This window comes from Oenanthe melanoleuca, chromosome 18, assembly GCF_029582105.1.
Source record: "Oenanthe melanoleuca isolate GR-GAL-2019-014 chromosome 18, OMel1.0, whole genome shotgun sequence".
NCBI classification, from domain to species: domain Eukaryota; kingdom Metazoa; phylum Chordata; class Aves; order Passeriformes; family Muscicapidae; genus Oenanthe; species Oenanthe melanoleuca.
The window spans coordinates 3,822,766-3,839,317 of record NC_079351.1 but is presented as its reverse complement, the minus strand read 5'-3'; the positions used below and the strand labels follow the sequence as shown (position 1 = coordinate 3,839,317).

General features: G+C 37.3%; 1 protein-coding gene across 1 annotated transcript; it reads left to right on the top strand.

The window, feature by feature from the left end:
• Window positions 1-15: 15 nt before the first annotated feature.
• ATAD5 (ATPase family AAA domain containing 5) lies at window positions 16-15,190 on the top strand. Its single transcript, XM_056505780.1, has 23 exons — window positions 16-342; window positions 1,222-3,008; window positions 3,359-3,446; window positions 4,121-4,285; window positions 4,448-4,586; window positions 5,041-5,125; window positions 5,586-5,767; window positions 6,204-6,361; window positions 6,632-6,785; window positions 6,997-7,290; window positions 7,469-7,565; window positions 8,086-8,168; window positions 8,246-8,391; window positions 8,548-8,698; window positions 9,160-9,330; window positions 9,520-9,635; window positions 9,718-9,811; window positions 10,045-10,109; window positions 11,013-11,193; window positions 11,881-12,071; window positions 12,363-13,195; window positions 13,528-13,692; window positions 13,881-15,190. Exons 1-23 carry the CDS (start codon window positions 271-273, stop codon window positions 13,957-13,959), a joined length of 5,496 nt encoding a protein of 1,831 aa, XP_056361755.1. The 5' UTR covers window positions 16-270; the 3' UTR covers window positions 13,960-15,190.
• The last annotated feature ends 1,362 nt before the right edge of the window (window positions 15,191-16,552 follow it).

Below are 16,552 nucleotides of genomic sequence, written 5' to 3'. Positions count from 1 at the left end.
CCGGGACAACAGGCGACCGTTGGGCCGCGCGCGCGGGTCACGTGGGAGCGGCCCGAGGCCCCGCCCCCCGCCTTCCGCGCGGAGGATCCGAATCTGGTCCCGCGCGCGCTTTTACCGCCCGCCCGTCGCGCGCGCCCGTCAGGCGGCGCCATCGGGGCCATGGCGGCGGCGCGCGCCCCGAGCCCCTGAGGCACCGCCCGGGGCCGAGGGCTCCGCGCTCCCCGCGCCCCGAGCGATCCGTGAGGGCTCCGCGCCCGCAGCAGCCGGGGCATGGTGGGCAGGGTCGCCGTGGCCGCGGCGGCCGCCTCTCCCCTCCTCCCCGGGAGCGACGGCGACGCTCAGGTGAGGATGCGGGCCGGGGTCGCGCTGTGAGGGCGGAGAGAGGGGGTGCGGCTGGCAGGGTGCGCCCCTTTGGCATTTCCCCCCATTGGCGATCGGCCCCTTTGACATTCGCCCTTTGGCGTTCTCCCCTTTGGCGATCGCCCCCTTTGACATTCGCCCTTTGGCGACCGCGGTACCCGGCGGTGTGAGGGGCCGTCTGCCCCCGGCCCGGGCTCCTTGCACTCTGACGGTCGGCGCAGCCCCGCGGGCCGGGCTGTCATTAAACGCATTCGAGGGGCTTTGGGAAGAGACATTTTCTGCATCAGATTTCAGAGGAGTTCAGTTTCTGGTAAACCAGGAGTTATAAAAGTCTTTATCAGCCACAGTCTTCTTTGGAACTGTAGAAGTAAATGCTTTTTTTTTTTTTTTTGTTTGAATCATTATGCGAGATAAGAATTCTCTTGTGTTCACTTTTCTTAAGGACTCTTAAAGGTATAGTGTCTTCCTAAGATATGTCAGCTATAGGATCAGACTTTTTAAAGTGATGTTAAAATTCCCTCTTAATTGTTCAACAAATGCTCTGGGGAACGTCTCAAGGTCGATCATCTGAATTGACCTAGATTTTCAGACTTACAGTATTGTGAAATCTCTGTAGAGCTGATCTGAAGACCTTGTGGTCCCTTTCAGTTTTGACCACCTCAAGGTTTCAGAACAGGACTTTTATTTATCTGAAATAGTAGAACCTTTATTTCAAGCTTAGATGACCTTTGAAGACATGGAAATATTGTTGATGTATGCACAGTCCGAGCACATTAGCATGAATTTTTGTCTTCTGAAAAAGTTCTATATAATTCATCATAATTTTTTAAAAACTTAAGATTCATGCTGTACCTTTTACAGCCATGCAAGAAGCGGCGAGAGGAAGATGCTTCTGTGAAAACAATCACAAGGTATTTTTCACCATTAGCAAAACCAGCGGATAAAGCATTGTCATCACCAAAATCCAACAATATCTTGGATTATTTTAAAAAGACGTCTGCAACTGAGAATGCTGCATTCCCAGTAGGAGCTGGAGAAAATAAAACATTGTTGGATGCTGATGACAAAGAGTGTAAATCATCTTTCAAGCCGTCCTTAAAGCGGAAAAGAAAAGGGAAGAAAATAAATTTAAATAATGGGTCAAAAGAAAGGAAAGAATCTGAGGATGACCTTGAAATTGAAATTAGTAGTGATGACAGCAGAGTAGCTACAGGACTGCAACAAGACAGTAATGACTTTATTGCTTCTTGTACACTAGTGGACAAAAAATGTGCAAGAGAATTAGCAGAAGAGAAAGATGATCAAAGAGAGAACTTCCCAAATATTGTCCCCTCCAGAAAAAATGCAAAAAACTATGGCTGTGAAACAAGTGGATCAAAAAATAGGATACGAAAATCAAGGGAAAGGAAGCACAAAGTAAATATTGATTTGCCTGAAAGCTCTTCATCAGAAAACCAGATGAATGAAACATGTAAAAAGGAAACTGAAGAGAAGACAAATCCAGTAGCAGAGTGTGATGCTGCTATTGGTGATTCCAGTTTTGAGGTTCATACAGATGATGGGACATCCCAGGTAAATAATTGTATAATAACAGTGTCATTTGAGGACTTCTTGAGAAGTCAGGGAGAAAATAATGTTGAAGAAGACACAAAGTCAGCAATGGACACTTCTGGTACAGCAAATGAAATGGACAAAAGTGATAGTATTAGTGACACAGAAAAGTGTGAGGAATCCCAACAGCTGCCACTCAGAACAGTGACTGTCCTTGCACAAGTTCATTCCATTCCCCCCAAATTACCTCCCTCACATAAGGAACAGAGAGGCTCTAGGAAAATAGCTTCCATTTTTTTGAAGCAGAAGGGACGTGTAGGGGAAAAAGAAAGCAGCCCAGCCCTCTTGGACAGTGAGCAAACCGAACAGGTGACTCAGAAAAGAAAATCCAATGTCGTTATTGAGGAAGAAGAATTGGAGCTGGCTGTTCTGGAGACTGCAGGGTTGGATTCTCTGAGGCCAAAATGTACTCTGGAAGAAAAGCATCAGTTTATGAAAGCTTTTAGACAACCAACAGCAGAGGTAACAAAGAGTGGAGTTAAAAAGGCACCTGGAAAACAAAAGCAAGCTGCTGCAAAGTCTTCAAAAGAAAAAGAAGGATCTGAAGATGTTGTTCCTTTAAATAAAGGATTAGAAAGCAGGATACCAGAAAACACAAATGTGGACAAATACACACATTCCAAACCTAAAAGCAATAGAACTGAACTTAGAAGATCTAGGAAGGTTCAGAAAAAAGCAAACAGAAGAAAGAAGACTTCAGAAACTAAGGAAATGGATGTCTCAAACACCAGCAATTATACTGGAGAAGAACATTCAGGTGCTAGTGTTGTTTCTGTGGAAAACACTGTAAATGTAACAATTCCATCAAGTCCAGAAGTAAGTGAGTTAAGGAGGAGTTTAAGGCAGCAGAAAACCAAAACATCAACAAATGTTACTCCTAAAAAGCCCAGGGCTAGAAGTGCCTGTTCTGCAGATGAATTAAGCTCCTGCCCTTTAGAGACTTCCACCCCAAAAGCACACAGACAATCCTGCAAGAAAAGCAACATGTACAGAGCTGAGGTGATTACTGTGCCCTTTGATGGAAGCAGCCCAATAAGGTAAAACCTTTGAAAGTATATTCTACCTTTTTGTCCATTAATTGTATGCAAATATTTTGAAAATAAGACCTAATTATAAATGGGTTGTATACCAGATGGATGCATGGATGCTGATCATGGTGGGTAAAAGTAGAGAGGAACCAAAGCTGACTATAAATGTTTTTGTACTAAAGACATCAAAAAAAAAAAAAAAAAAACCCAACCAAACAAAAAAAAGACCTCAACCACCAGTTGGGGAGTTGCTTCTGTTTACAGCACTATATTTTTAATGGCTTTTGAAAATGGGATTGTGAGGAACATTTCCCTTTATTAGCCAGTAATAATTTCATAATACTTTTTTCCCTAATTAGAATGAGGTTTACACGTATCAAAGCAGCTACAAAATCAAATAAAGCTGAAGCAATGAAAAATGAAGAGTCTCACTCTGGAAACACAAAGGTAATTTATATAACAATTGGTGTCAGTATTTTGTCATTTCCTATATGGATATAACTGTGGTGTATTCAGTATTGTGTAATAATCTAGTGTAATGCAATATGACAGTTCCCAGCTGCCCTATGGAAAGGGAATATACTCTGATTTATGATGAAATTTGAGATAGTTTCTTGTACCTTAGATCTTAAAACATGTTTTATTAGTAAAAATCCACCTTTCATAAGAGAGGAATCCCATAAAATAGCATGTTCCTGTGCTGCAGGTTCTCAGGATGGGATATAGAAATGACTGGATGTGGTATTTAGTGCTGTGGTTTATTTGACCAAGGTGGTGATTGGCCAGGGGTTGGACTTGATGGTCTCAGAGGTCTTTTCCAACTTAAATGATCCAGTGATTTGTGATAGTGTTTGGGTACAGCAGAACAGCTGAAGCTTAAGAATGTCACTGCCCATATTTTATTTGTTCCATGAAAAAATTAGGGATCTCCTTGGGCTCTCACTCCCTTTTGAAAACTGTTAGTTTGCTTGTCCTTTCAAGTATTTAATTTTCACTTTTGATATCAATGAAAAATTTGCAAAAACTACATACTTCTATGAAAGTGAAAAATTATATGCAAAGTACTTAGTGAAGAGAGTGCTATTAATTGCTATTTTGGTCTTTTTTTTCTTTGTTAACAGATACACTCCACTTCTAAAAACATATCCAAAGCAAAGCAGCTGATTGAAAAAGCAAAGGCTATACAGCAGACCAGATCAAAAGTGAATGAAGACTCAGCAGTTCCTGTGAGGCGCTCGTCTCGACAGCGAATTCTTGCTGAGAAGAAGAAATTAGAAGAAAGTGATGTAAGGCTGTACTTTGGGGGAGGAAATATTTTTATATATTTCTGATTGATATAAGCAACACACGATTCCTGCATGATTCTTTACAAGAAATGTTTGCGAAGTATTGTTAATAAAGGAGGAGAAGTTGGCTTTCCTTTCTTACTTGATTTGTTTTCCCTCTAGGAATCAGTAATAATTTTAGATTCCAGCATGGATAGTGTCACTACTACAGAGCAGACTGTGAAGGAAAAGAAACTTCGGAGCTTAAATGATGTCTTGGGGAAGAAGTCTAAAAACTTGAAGGTTGCAAAGAACTCCAGTGGTAATTTATTTAATGTGTTTATTTTTTGCTACAGGAACATTTTATATTATTGAATATTGTAACTTAATTTCATAAAGCTGCCTTTGCAGTATATTAATCTTTTCCTCTGATTTATCTTGTATAATATTCCAATATATACCTTCCCTTTTTATATGAATTAATAGTGCAGAGGTTATTTACATCTGTTGTTTTCCTTTTTCTTCATTTGGGGAGAACTGTTTGTTCGAAAAATTGTCAATCGTATACAATGTTTTGTTGCATCCCATTTTTCCCTTATATTAGAAAATAGCATCTGTACTGAGGAAGTAATTAGAAATAAAGCTATAATGATTTTTGTTAAGAAAAGGAGATTCCCTGATGATGTCAAATGAAATATACAGGTAGTGAACATAGAAGTAAGGTCAGAATCTTGTATCAGTGCTAATCTAATAGTGTTTTTTGTATCTTTTTAAAGGGAAACTGGGTTGTCCACCTTCCTGCCTAGGCACAAATGCTCAAAATTCTGCAGGTGAACCAATTGTGATCTTTGATGAAAGCAGGTCAGTTGTCAAGAGCGCTTAAAAATCAAAATGTGTTTCAAGGTTACTTTAACATTCTCTCATTTTACAGATTTAAATACACTTACTGAAATGTGCTATAAATATTCATTACTTTTATACTGATTAATATTTTAATCTGCCTGCAAAATTTTACGAGTGTCTTGGAGAGTTCCTCAACCATTTTAGAACCATATTAGATGTCTGGAAATGTAGTTGATGACTGATTAAAAAGAAATCCCAAATTGCATATAAAAAACAAAACCAAAGAGAATTTTTTCAGATTAAAATTTTTAACACAGAATTAATTTCAAACTAACTACATTAAAATTAATTTTAGCAGTTCTGACAGACTATTTTTAACTCATTTGGAAGAGAATGTGATTAAATTCAGCCTTGCATAGCTGGAAGTTCTACTAATTCTATATTTTTTCTTTCTTTTTCTTTTCTGTTTTCGTTAAAGCCAAGATGCATCTGAAAATTCTCAAGATGATGATCCATTCAGAGCAAAACGTGAATTCCTGATGAGTGGACTGCCAGAGTCATTGAAAAGGCAGATTGCAAAGAAGGCAGCAGCAATGGAAGCATATTCTCTTTCAAGTTCCAGTTTTAAGACTGTTGTCCATGTACAGCAGAAGGATGACAGTAAGTCACTGTGTTAAACTTTTGAGTTTTGTTTAAATGTACATAATAATTTCTGAGGAATTTGTGCAGAAAAGAAAGAATTTGAACAGCTAGGGATTGGAACAGGTGGGAGTTTCCTCTTGTTTTGTCTCAGTAAGAGAACAAAACTTAGAAGCTTCCAGAGAGATGTTTTTGAATACAAGATTTACAAATTAAATTGATGCTAAAGTAGTCTATGCGTGCATGGGTAAGGATGAAAAATTCTTAATATTTAGTCAAAAATTTGGTCTGTTAATTTCCCATTTGGAAAATAAAGATTATGTTGGACTGATTTGGGCAGAAACCATTTCCCTCTGACAAAGCAAAAAGACTTCACAAAAGAGAGAAGACCACCCCATTTCTTTTCCGTAGAATAGAAGTTAACTCTTGTTTTGGTTGTGTGGGGGTTCTTTTGTAGGTTCTCCAATGTGGGAATTGCAATCACCATCATGTCCTCTATTAACTAAGCTGAGGGAACTGAGTACTGAAGTCACCAACATCACAAAAATCACTCTCTCACTTGGTGAATTTTCCACAGTGAATTCAAAACAAACTGGAAATTGTTCTGCACCTGGGGTTAGTACTTTAAAATTCAAATTCTTTTTTTATTTGTTTGGAGTTATGTTTTTAATAAGTCCTATTGTTTGAATTTGTTTCAGTCCCGTAATTTATTTTTTTAAATTTCCCTGTGTTTGAGTTCCCCATTTTGCATCTTACCATTAGACAGTTCTCATCAGTTCTTAACAGTTTCTGTTAATCTCTGAATTTAACAAGATACTACCAGTTTAAATTATGGAAAGCATTCTGTGTAAATTTTTTGAGTAATTCTCTATGTGTGTATTCCAGCTTTCAGGCCACCGACCAGCTCTTGGTGATGCATTCAAGAAGGATTTGCTAGATGAGATTGTGGCTTCTAATTCTCAGTTTCCAGTGAGAAAATACTACTCCAGGTTCCTGAAAAAGCAAACAGAACGGTTGGCATTGGAAAACAGCACACCAGGTTAGGAATCCATGTTGCTCTCTCTGGCATTAAAAAACAACTGGGAATTTTTAAAAATACATTACTGAAGGAATACTGTTGGAAATAAATTGAACCTCACATTTTAGGTTATTTTGACCAAATTCTTCAAATATGGCTGAAGTGAATGTACAGTAGTAATGGACATAGCCTGAAATTTTAAATGGATGCACCTTTTTTTTTTTTTTCTTAGAAAGAAGAGATGGCACTACAAATCTTGATGTAATTGAGAAACATCCTGACAATTGGAAGGAAACAAAGAGGAAAAGGAAAGAAACAGAAGACCGCAAATCAAAAAGAAGAAAACAACTTGAAGGTACAGAGACTGAAATGAAATCAAGAGTTTCCAGGAACCTTATTCCTCCCATATTTGGAGAAAAACAGGCAGAGACAGGACAAGCCACACACTTGGGAAAAAACAAGACCCAGAAACCAGAAAGTGTGACAGAAGACACTGGGTGTTTATCAGATCCAAGTGCACTTTCAGGTAACTGCATTTTCTGTCTCATTTTAATCTTTGCACTAAGGAAGCATATGTGTGATGTATGTCAGCTTTCCACTGTGATGCAAAAATCATATCTAGATCTGCTAGATCAAATCTGCTAGATTTGATCAATTCTATTGCATGAAGAACTGTTCAAAAACAGACAATATTTTTTCTGCAGGTGTGGAAAAAGAAGACATGCTCTGGACAGAAAAATATCAGCCCCAAGATTCCACTGAACTTGTAGGGAACAAGAAAGAAATTGAAAGGCTACACAGGTCAGAAGTTGGAACATGGATCCATTCTTAAAATAACTCAAAACCTCATGTACTTGATAATGCTCAAGTACTGAGAGAGCAGTTCTTGTCTGTACTTCCCTACAAACATCCTGATCCTGACCTTGCTGTACTGTCTGCTTTGGACAGGAATTTAGCACTGAAATCTACCTAACACATCAGGCTTTCAGTTAAATTTTCTGTGTGGGCTTAAGTTACTGGTGTGGCTCTTACACAGAATTTAAAGATCCATCTGACAAAACGACACTGAATTATGAGTGAATAAGTTGTTCACCAAATGACTTGGTTTTATGCAAATCAGCTAACAGAAGGGAGAATAAAAAAGGAAACCTTGTCTACAAATAATCAAATACTGAGCATTTTTTGCTTTTATCTGAAAGGACTTTATAGGTTTCTGTGGGGTAACAAGTGGCTGATATCCCCTGATTTTACATTCTGCTCCTTCTTGGTTCACTTAATTTATCAGCAATTTTTATTCTTTTTTTTTTCCTTCCTTTTATAGTTGGTTACAAGAATGGAAAAAGAGAGCTGATTTGGAAGAAAAACGGAATCAGAAAAGGGAAAAGGAGGATAAAGAGCAAGAAGGTACTGATGGAATTAATATAGCTTCTCTTTTGTTAAAAGTTGGCAAAAAATAACTTTTCTTTTTAATAATTATACAGATTCTTTAAGCAGCCTTGACTTTAAAGATAGTAAATCTGATACTGAAGAAGAGACAACCCTTTGCAATACAGTTCTGATAACTGGCCCACCAGGAGTGGGGAAAACTGCTGCAGTGTATGCTTGTGCTCAGGAGCTTGGGTTTAAGGTTTGTGGAGTTCTTTCTTTCCTCAGTGCATTTTTGTTATTTATAACTAATGATGCAAAAGCATTTGTAATACAAGATGTCTACAGTTTAATTTTCCTTTTTTTTTTTTTTTTTTTTTTTTGTTTTTGTTTTAGTTTTAATTAAATAACATTGCAGATATTTGAAGTCAATGCCTCCTGCCAGCGTAGTGGGAGACAGATTCTGTCCCAGCTGAAAGAAGCTACTCAGTCTCATCAAGTGGATAAAAAAGGTGTGAATGCACACAAGCCTTGCTTTTTTAACAGCTGTAGCACTACCAGGTCACCAAGTAAGTGTCATGGTTCTTATCTGGGCTTCTTTGTTTGGTCTGAATTATGGGGTGGGTTTTATGGAGGGGAGAAAGTTTTATTAAAGAGTGAATTCCCAGAACAAATTTCAGATATCATTTGTTTTTAAAAAGACAGCGGATTTAGCTTACCTGGCCATAATACTAAGAACTGGTCTGTTGGTTAACACAACTACAGACCAAATTAAATGATGGCTTTATTAAAATACTGACTCTTGATTATGTTATTTCTGCAGTGGTGGAGCAAGTGCTGTAGCATTTGAATAGAAAGTTGAACAGAAAGCTTTTCCTATAACAAGAGAAAAGGAAAACAAGCAAAAATCAGCACAGTAAACCTGTCATTTACCATAGATAAAAAATGAGTTTTACTTTAAATTTTTCTGAGAAATATCAGTTTGACATTATATCTCCAGATGAAGTTTAATATAAAACATACCTTGCAGAAAAAATGTATTCTCCAAAGAAAGTTATTTCTCCAAGAAAACCACCACTGTCACCAAAAGGAGCAGGATTAAAACGAAGTTTGCCTCCTAAAACACTTGCAAACTACTTCAAAATTTCTGCCAAATGTAAAGGTATTGATGGAGAAGCAACATCTGAAGAAAAAAATGGAGGTAGGTATTTCTTCTTAATAATGAATTACCTTCTGAGATGGAAATGCTACACTGTGTATGTGGAGCTGTGTGGAGAAAAGAACAGATTCTCTTAAGCATTTGATACATGGGGAATTTTTGAAGCCAGTACCTGGAAAGCATTAAATGGTTTCACTTCTCCTTCCTGCTCAATTATTCATCCATCTGCAGGAAATACTCAGAATTCACTGGAAGTAAAGAAAGATGCTCAGATTAAGTCAATAAACAAAGAAGAAGGAGGAGAGCACAACAGGAAAAGTGCAACATCTCTCATTCTTTTTGAAGAGGTAAAGTTCATACGAAATGTACTGTGACTGGGTTCACAGCTTGTAACTGCTGCTCAAACTATTGGTACTCTGTTTTCTGTAGGTGGATATAATATTTGATGAAGATGCAGGATTTCTAAATGCCATAAAGACATTCATGGCAACTGCAAAGAGACCTGTAATTCTTACCACCAATGGTGAGTAGTGTTTGTAACAGTAATTAGGTTTTACAGACAGAAGAGTCACTTTTATTTAGAGGCTGGAAATGGTGATGGTTGAATACTGCTCCTAAATGCAAAATGAAATGAGTGGTGACTGTAAAGCAAGTATTTGAGTGTTTGAATAAAGGCACTGGCTGCTCTAATGCATAAAGAAAATAACTAGGTTTGAACTTAATGTCACAACAGTTCACTGATCTCTCTCTCTGTAGATCCAACATTCAGCTTAATGTTTGATGGCTATTTTGAAGAGATCAGCTTTAAAACCCCTTCCCTGGTAAGTCTGTGTCTAGAAATGCAGGTACATCCTAAGCAAGTAATTGTCAGCTGATTTCAGTTTGACATTTAAATGTAGGTTTATATATTTCTGATGTAACATATTTGTTTGATCGGAGACAGACATGTCTTTGGGATTTATGTAAGGATGTGTAGGACCTATTTATCTTTACGTGTAGAATCTGATTTACTAGCATGGAAGATTTATTTTCCGAACAATTTAGTGGTAATGAGAATTACAATAAAAACATCACTTAATCACTTCATTTAGTTTTTAGAATGTAGTTAGATAAATATCTGATAGCTCTGATCTGAAGGTTGGTTATTTCATTACTGGTTTATTTATTAAAAAGTATATGAGCTATTTTAGAAATATTATGGGTTATTCCTTTAATGTTAACACCAGTGTTCTGTGTTGCAATTAATTTTATTTGCAGCTGTGTATTAGCTGAAAAACCTAAATAAATAAGAATCAGACGGACTTAATTATTGAAAAGGGGTAATTTCTTAATGTGAAACTGAAAGCATTGGACTTCCAGGTAATTGCAGAGTTAAAAGAAAGAATGCAAGAAAAACCTTTAAAATTAATTCAGTAAAAGCTGATCACTGGTGATGAGAAACAAGGTGTAAGTTACCTCAAGACCATGAGCAGAATATGTTTGTGTGTTTGTTTTTAATCAGCTGAATTTCTAAATTGAACCTAATTCTCTGGCATAGGCTACAGAGATTGGGTAGTTTGCTTTCCCTTACAGATTTTAATCTAACTGTAATCTAATTTAATAAACTAATCTTCTGTATTAAAAGGCAAAATGTATTGCAAGCATAAATAGAATAATTTGCTCTTGTGACTTCCTGCAGTGTGATTGGCAGTTGTTTCAATGGCCTGTGTGTAACTCTTGTTTAGATAAACTCTGTGAGCTACCTCCAAGCTCTGTGCCTGGCTGAGAACCTACGGACAGATGTGAAAGACTTGGCTGCTCTGCTGACCACAAATAACTGTGATATCAGACAAAGTGTTCTGTACTTACAGTTCTGGGTTAGAAGTGGAGGTGGATGCTTGAAAGAGAAGTGTTTGGTACCTCATGGTATGTTGATTTAATTTATTCTTAAAAAAATCCATCTAAATATGAATTTGACTAAATTGAAGTATTCTTAGGCAGGTATGAATAAATGGTAACTTCTTGTAAGACTCCTAAATATTGGCGGGGGGGGGTGGTTTCTGCTATTTTTAGCTACTTCAAAGCCTTGTATTAGTGCATAAGAAACTAAATATTGAGGGGTTTATTGCCTGCCATGATAGTACTTATTATCTCCCTTTCATGTTATGAGTAGCAAAACTGGGCAAAGAAGGGAACCAGTGGTAATCTTCCTCAGAGTTTGCAGTTCTTTATCCATGTAGCTGGGTTGTAGGCAATTCACCCAGAAGAAGCAGAGCTGAAAAAGGGATAAAAACGTGACAGCTGGCAAGCAGGCAGGGATAGGAACTTGATCCCAAAGGATTCAGGAGGAGTTTAGGGGTTAGAGGGAGTGACAGGCAGAGACAAGTGAGGCACAGCCTCCTTCAAAGGTTACTTGGGAAGCAGGAGAGCAGGGTGGTAACACTGTGATGTAGGCATGGGGATGTCTCTTTTCAGCTGCTCTGTTCCTTCAGCACCACAGCAAGAGGTGACAGTTACAGCATCCTTCGTGACAGGAATTGAGGCAAAGAGATGGAAAATCAATTTCATGATGCAGTTGTTCTCTTTGAAGTAAAGCTTGTTATCTCTGTGCAGGAGGAGAAGAGACAAAGAAGGCAGATAATGTCATTCATCATACAAAGTCTAACAATTCCAAGGTGGATTTTTCTCAAGCTGAGGATGCACATCTTCAGGAGTTTCCAAAATGTGATACAGGCTGTGTAGAGACGTTGCTTGGCCTTAAGAACATCCTGTTGCCTTCAGAAGATTTGTTTACATTTCTTAAGGTATTTTTATAGTTGACTTGGTAGTATTTTGAATGGTAGCCAGACAATTGAGTATAACCATCACTAGCAATAGCACCATCTTAGAAGCAAATCTTTAAGGCTTGTTGTAGAAATTATAGAATTCTGTGCTTATTAAGTACGATCTGAACTGGGTTGGTCTCCTGCAAACAAAACAGTCCCTCACCTCATAAGCACAAAGCCAGGAGTGTGAGATTTTCTGTAGTAACATTTTTATTTTTTTAAAAAATATTTTAGTTTATTGATAAATATTTCATGATTTTTATTTTACAGCACAAGATCACAACCGTGGAGGAATGGAATAAATTGATGCAGCTTCTCACAGAATTCCAGATGAAGCATGTGGATTTTGTATATAGTAATCTTGAACTTATTCTTCCCTTACCAGTGCAAGTTCTGTCAAACCAGTCTGAAGCCTCTAAGTCTATACTTGAAAGGACTACTATAGTTTCTTCAAAAGAAAGACCTAGTAAGAGCTCTTGCTCTGGGAAGAGTAGCCCTGGAAAAAGGTCTAAAAAGACGAAGGCTCAGAAAAGGCTTGAGATATTGGATGATAGTGACTTATTTGATACTGAGCTGAACTATTCAGCTGAATTCATAACTTTGCCATCAGACAGTCCTAAATCATGTGCTGAAATAAATAAAAAGGAATCAAAATTGTTGATGCATAAAGAACAAAAAGAAGTTAAAGCTAAAACCTCAGCAAATGGGAAAAGGTCTGCAGTTGTTTCTCAGTGCCTGAATTCACTGTCTGAGTTTGTGGAAAACATGTCCTTCCTGGATTGCTGTGTAAACACTAACACCAGGGAACCACTGGAGTTTTCTGAAAGTGAAGAATTTCATTGGACAAATGCCAAAATCAGAAATGGTCTCTGTGATGAATTCAGTATAGAAAACACTGATTGGTGGAGTTCCCAGAGCTGTAGTGAAATAAAGGCAGCTATTGAAGCACTCAGCTTCACCAAAAGTTCTGTTAATATTTCACAAAACTTGGAATCCTTTTTGAGTACCAGTAAAACACCTGAAAGTGATCAGCTGAAGGGACTTACTCTGCCTGTCTCAAACACAAGGGATTGCATATCCTTCAGTCAGACAGCTGATCCAAGGTAAGACTTGGTTAATACTTCTGAAGTATAATGCAGTTATTTGTCAGGAAGAACATTTCACAGGGTGTAGGACTGTTTCAGATTTGATGTATATACATTCATACCACTATGACAAGAACATTGGCCAAACAAACTGCTGGTTCTCATGTTTCTGTCCAAGTGCAGCTTTGTGATGCTGTGTAATTAGAAGCTGCAGATGTCTGATCCATTGGGATGTAGTTCTGGACATCAATTTAAAGGAGTTTAAAACCACTAGCTTTGATCCTAAAGAAATAAAATCATCACTGCACATTTTTGAATAAGAAACACTAAAGCTTCATTCTCTGTTTTAGCACTCACAGAAAAGCACAGAAGAGGCTGGCTGTCATCAAAACTGTGTTTTCCAGAAGTCCTTTAAACCTGGGCAATAAGCAAGCCAGTACCCTGGAATACCTCCCCACTCTCCGCAGTATTTGCAGGTCTGAGAAGCTTAAAGAGCAAGGGAAGACTAAAAGAAGGTGAGTTTGGGTTTTCCTAAATCTTGCTACATTTCAGTATAGAAGGTAGTTAAGGATTTTAATAAAATATTTTGTCAAATAATTCTAGTCAAGGAAGGTGGACATTTGTCTCAAAATAATAAAAGTGCTACCTTATATTTGGAAATAACTTTGTCCCCTTAACAGTCTTTTTTACTTTTTTTTAATAGGTTCTTGCATTATCTTGAAGGGATTCATCTTGAAATACCCAGACAAATGATAAATAGTCTGTCTTTGGACTTCCCTTAAAATTGCCAACACCAGAAATACTTTGTGCCTAATAGTGGTATTCTCACCACAGTTTGGTTATTTTTTAATTACCACATTATTGTATATTCAGAGCCATTTGTATATTAAATTTTTATAAGTATTTAAAATAATGTATATATCTATTGTCATTATACTACTCTCCACAGCTGAAGTGTGGGTTTGTTTGGTGCTTGTCCAGTAAGGGCATTCATAATATTAAATGCACAAACTATTCAGGGGGGACTTCTTGCTCTCTTTCTCTCTAATTTGTGGATCACATAGCAAGAAGTGCTTTTGTAACAACCATCACAACTTCCACAGAAAAACTGCTGTTTTATGAGGAGACTGTTTTGTTCAAACAAGTTTGTTTCTGAATTTGCAGCTAAAGTGATAAATTGAGGTGGGAGGGGGCACAGGGAGGACGCAACAAGTCCTCCAAAGTCTAAAGACTAAAGACTAAAACTCTTCACTTTGACCACAAGGAACAAAGTCCTTACAAAGCACTATGCCTCAATGTACATATATTTGTGTACATTCCTTTCATTGTTTACAGCTGTCAGATCTGCATGTTAATCTCCTAAAAAGGTAGAGAAATTATTACTGTAGCTCAACGTGGTCTCAAAAAATTTAGGCAAGATTTTGTAAATAACAATTATCCCAGTGTTACTTTGGGTACAGGAATATTTAACTACTTCTAGTCTTGTATATTGTGTTCTATTCTTGAACTTTTTTTTTTTTTTTTTTTTTGTATTTGACAAGACTTCAGTCCGATTATTTGTGATTGAATCCGTTTTTATACGACAATAAATTTATGAGACTTTGCTACAATCTCAGTGTTTCTGTTGCATGAAAGATAAAACTCCTGAAACATAACTTTCAAAGGATTTTAAAACTGGGATTAGTTCAACCATGTACTTTTCTGCCTTTGGAGTTGGACTGTTCCTGTTCCTCAAACTGAGTCAGACTTCTGCCATGCAGTGGTGCTCCACTTACCTCAGTGTCTCTGTAAAAATAAGGAAGGCCCTTTGCTAGTTCTGGTCTCATCTTACATTTTTCATGTCTTAAAGATGTTCATGAATTAGAAATATTTATGGAAACAGTAAATTATTTTAAGCTTCTGCATTGTAGATCATCTTTATAGTTTATTGTTTCCATAGTCCAGAATTATCAAAAAGTTCAAGTGTTAAAATCTTCATGGCTTGATCTTTTGTATCAACAGGCTATGCTTCTCCTGTATGGTTTGTAAAAATAAATAAATACACATTTTTAAATTTTTTTAAAAAGTAAAGTAAAAGTGTATCTGTTCAATGCTTTCTAAAGGCACTGTCAATCTAACTAGGTTACAGTGGGGATCTACATAAATCAGAAACAAATCATATTAAGTGGTAGTATTATAGGAGATTTGGGGTAATTTGAAAGACCCAAATTAGAAAGCAGCGAGAGACAATTTACCTTCTTTTGAAATCAGCTCTCTGGTTTTAATAACTGCCTTAAGAAGTTTACAGAATCTGCTATGGTGTCCACAAGGTAAGGTGGGGCTGGTTTTGATTAACTCTGCTTAGAAGGAAATGCTTCACAAATTCTAGTACTGTGAAATTTGCCTGCTTTTGATGCCAAATATTTTCCTGCACTATTTTGGGTCCTGGTCAGTCCTTTATGCACTGCCCTTCCAGCTAACTTCTGTGTCTTGAAATCAGAAGTAAAAACAACCCTGGAGTTTCACAATGACTCTCCCATTTAAGCAGCAGTTACGAGTAGGTGTACAGCAACTTAAGAACAAAACCAACAATCTTGTTCTTCTTGTTCTTCTTCAAGCTTTTCTTTCCCTTTCCTGTCATTCCAATATTACTTTCCAGAATGTAAATGAGGGTGACATTATTCTACCATTTCATGAATAATATAGAAGAAAGCAGTTATGGTTGCAAGAATGAGCCAAAGGCTTAGACTGTGTTAATGCTACTGCAGAGTAGAGGTGGGAGGAGGGAAAGACCCTTTCAAGAGCAAGACTATCTCAAGTTTTTGTAAAAGATAGATATAAATCACCACTCCCCAAATGTCATACAAAATGTTCCTTTTATTCCACAGGAGTTACAAGGACACTAAAATTAAGCTAGCATAAAGCTTTGGTGTATGGCTTGCAAGATTACCTGAGGAAAATTAAAATCCAAGTTTACATTCCAGTATGCAGTTCCTAGAGGGTGAGTGCTGAAAAGAGGTTCTATGTAGGTAGTTGAACAACTTTTCAGATATTCTTCTGCTGCTAGAAGATGGAAGAAAGGTTCTGCTAGTACATGTCTAGTTTTTAGTCATCTACAAAATTAGTGTTTTTACAAGATTGTAGATAAACTTTACTAAAGAATAGCAATGCAAATTAAATTTAAACCTCAAACTAGAAAAATATTTGACCACCTCTTAATATTTTTCTGAATTAACCTTCTTGACAATCCTTGTTTCACATTTTTCTCTTTGTCTTTTCTTGTCTTAGATAAACAATATTAAGTCACAGACTTTTTGCCATTGGCTTTATCATGGAAGAGGAACATTTTGAAGGTGGAAATGCTGTATTGTCCCTGCATTGAGCTATATGGGAGGG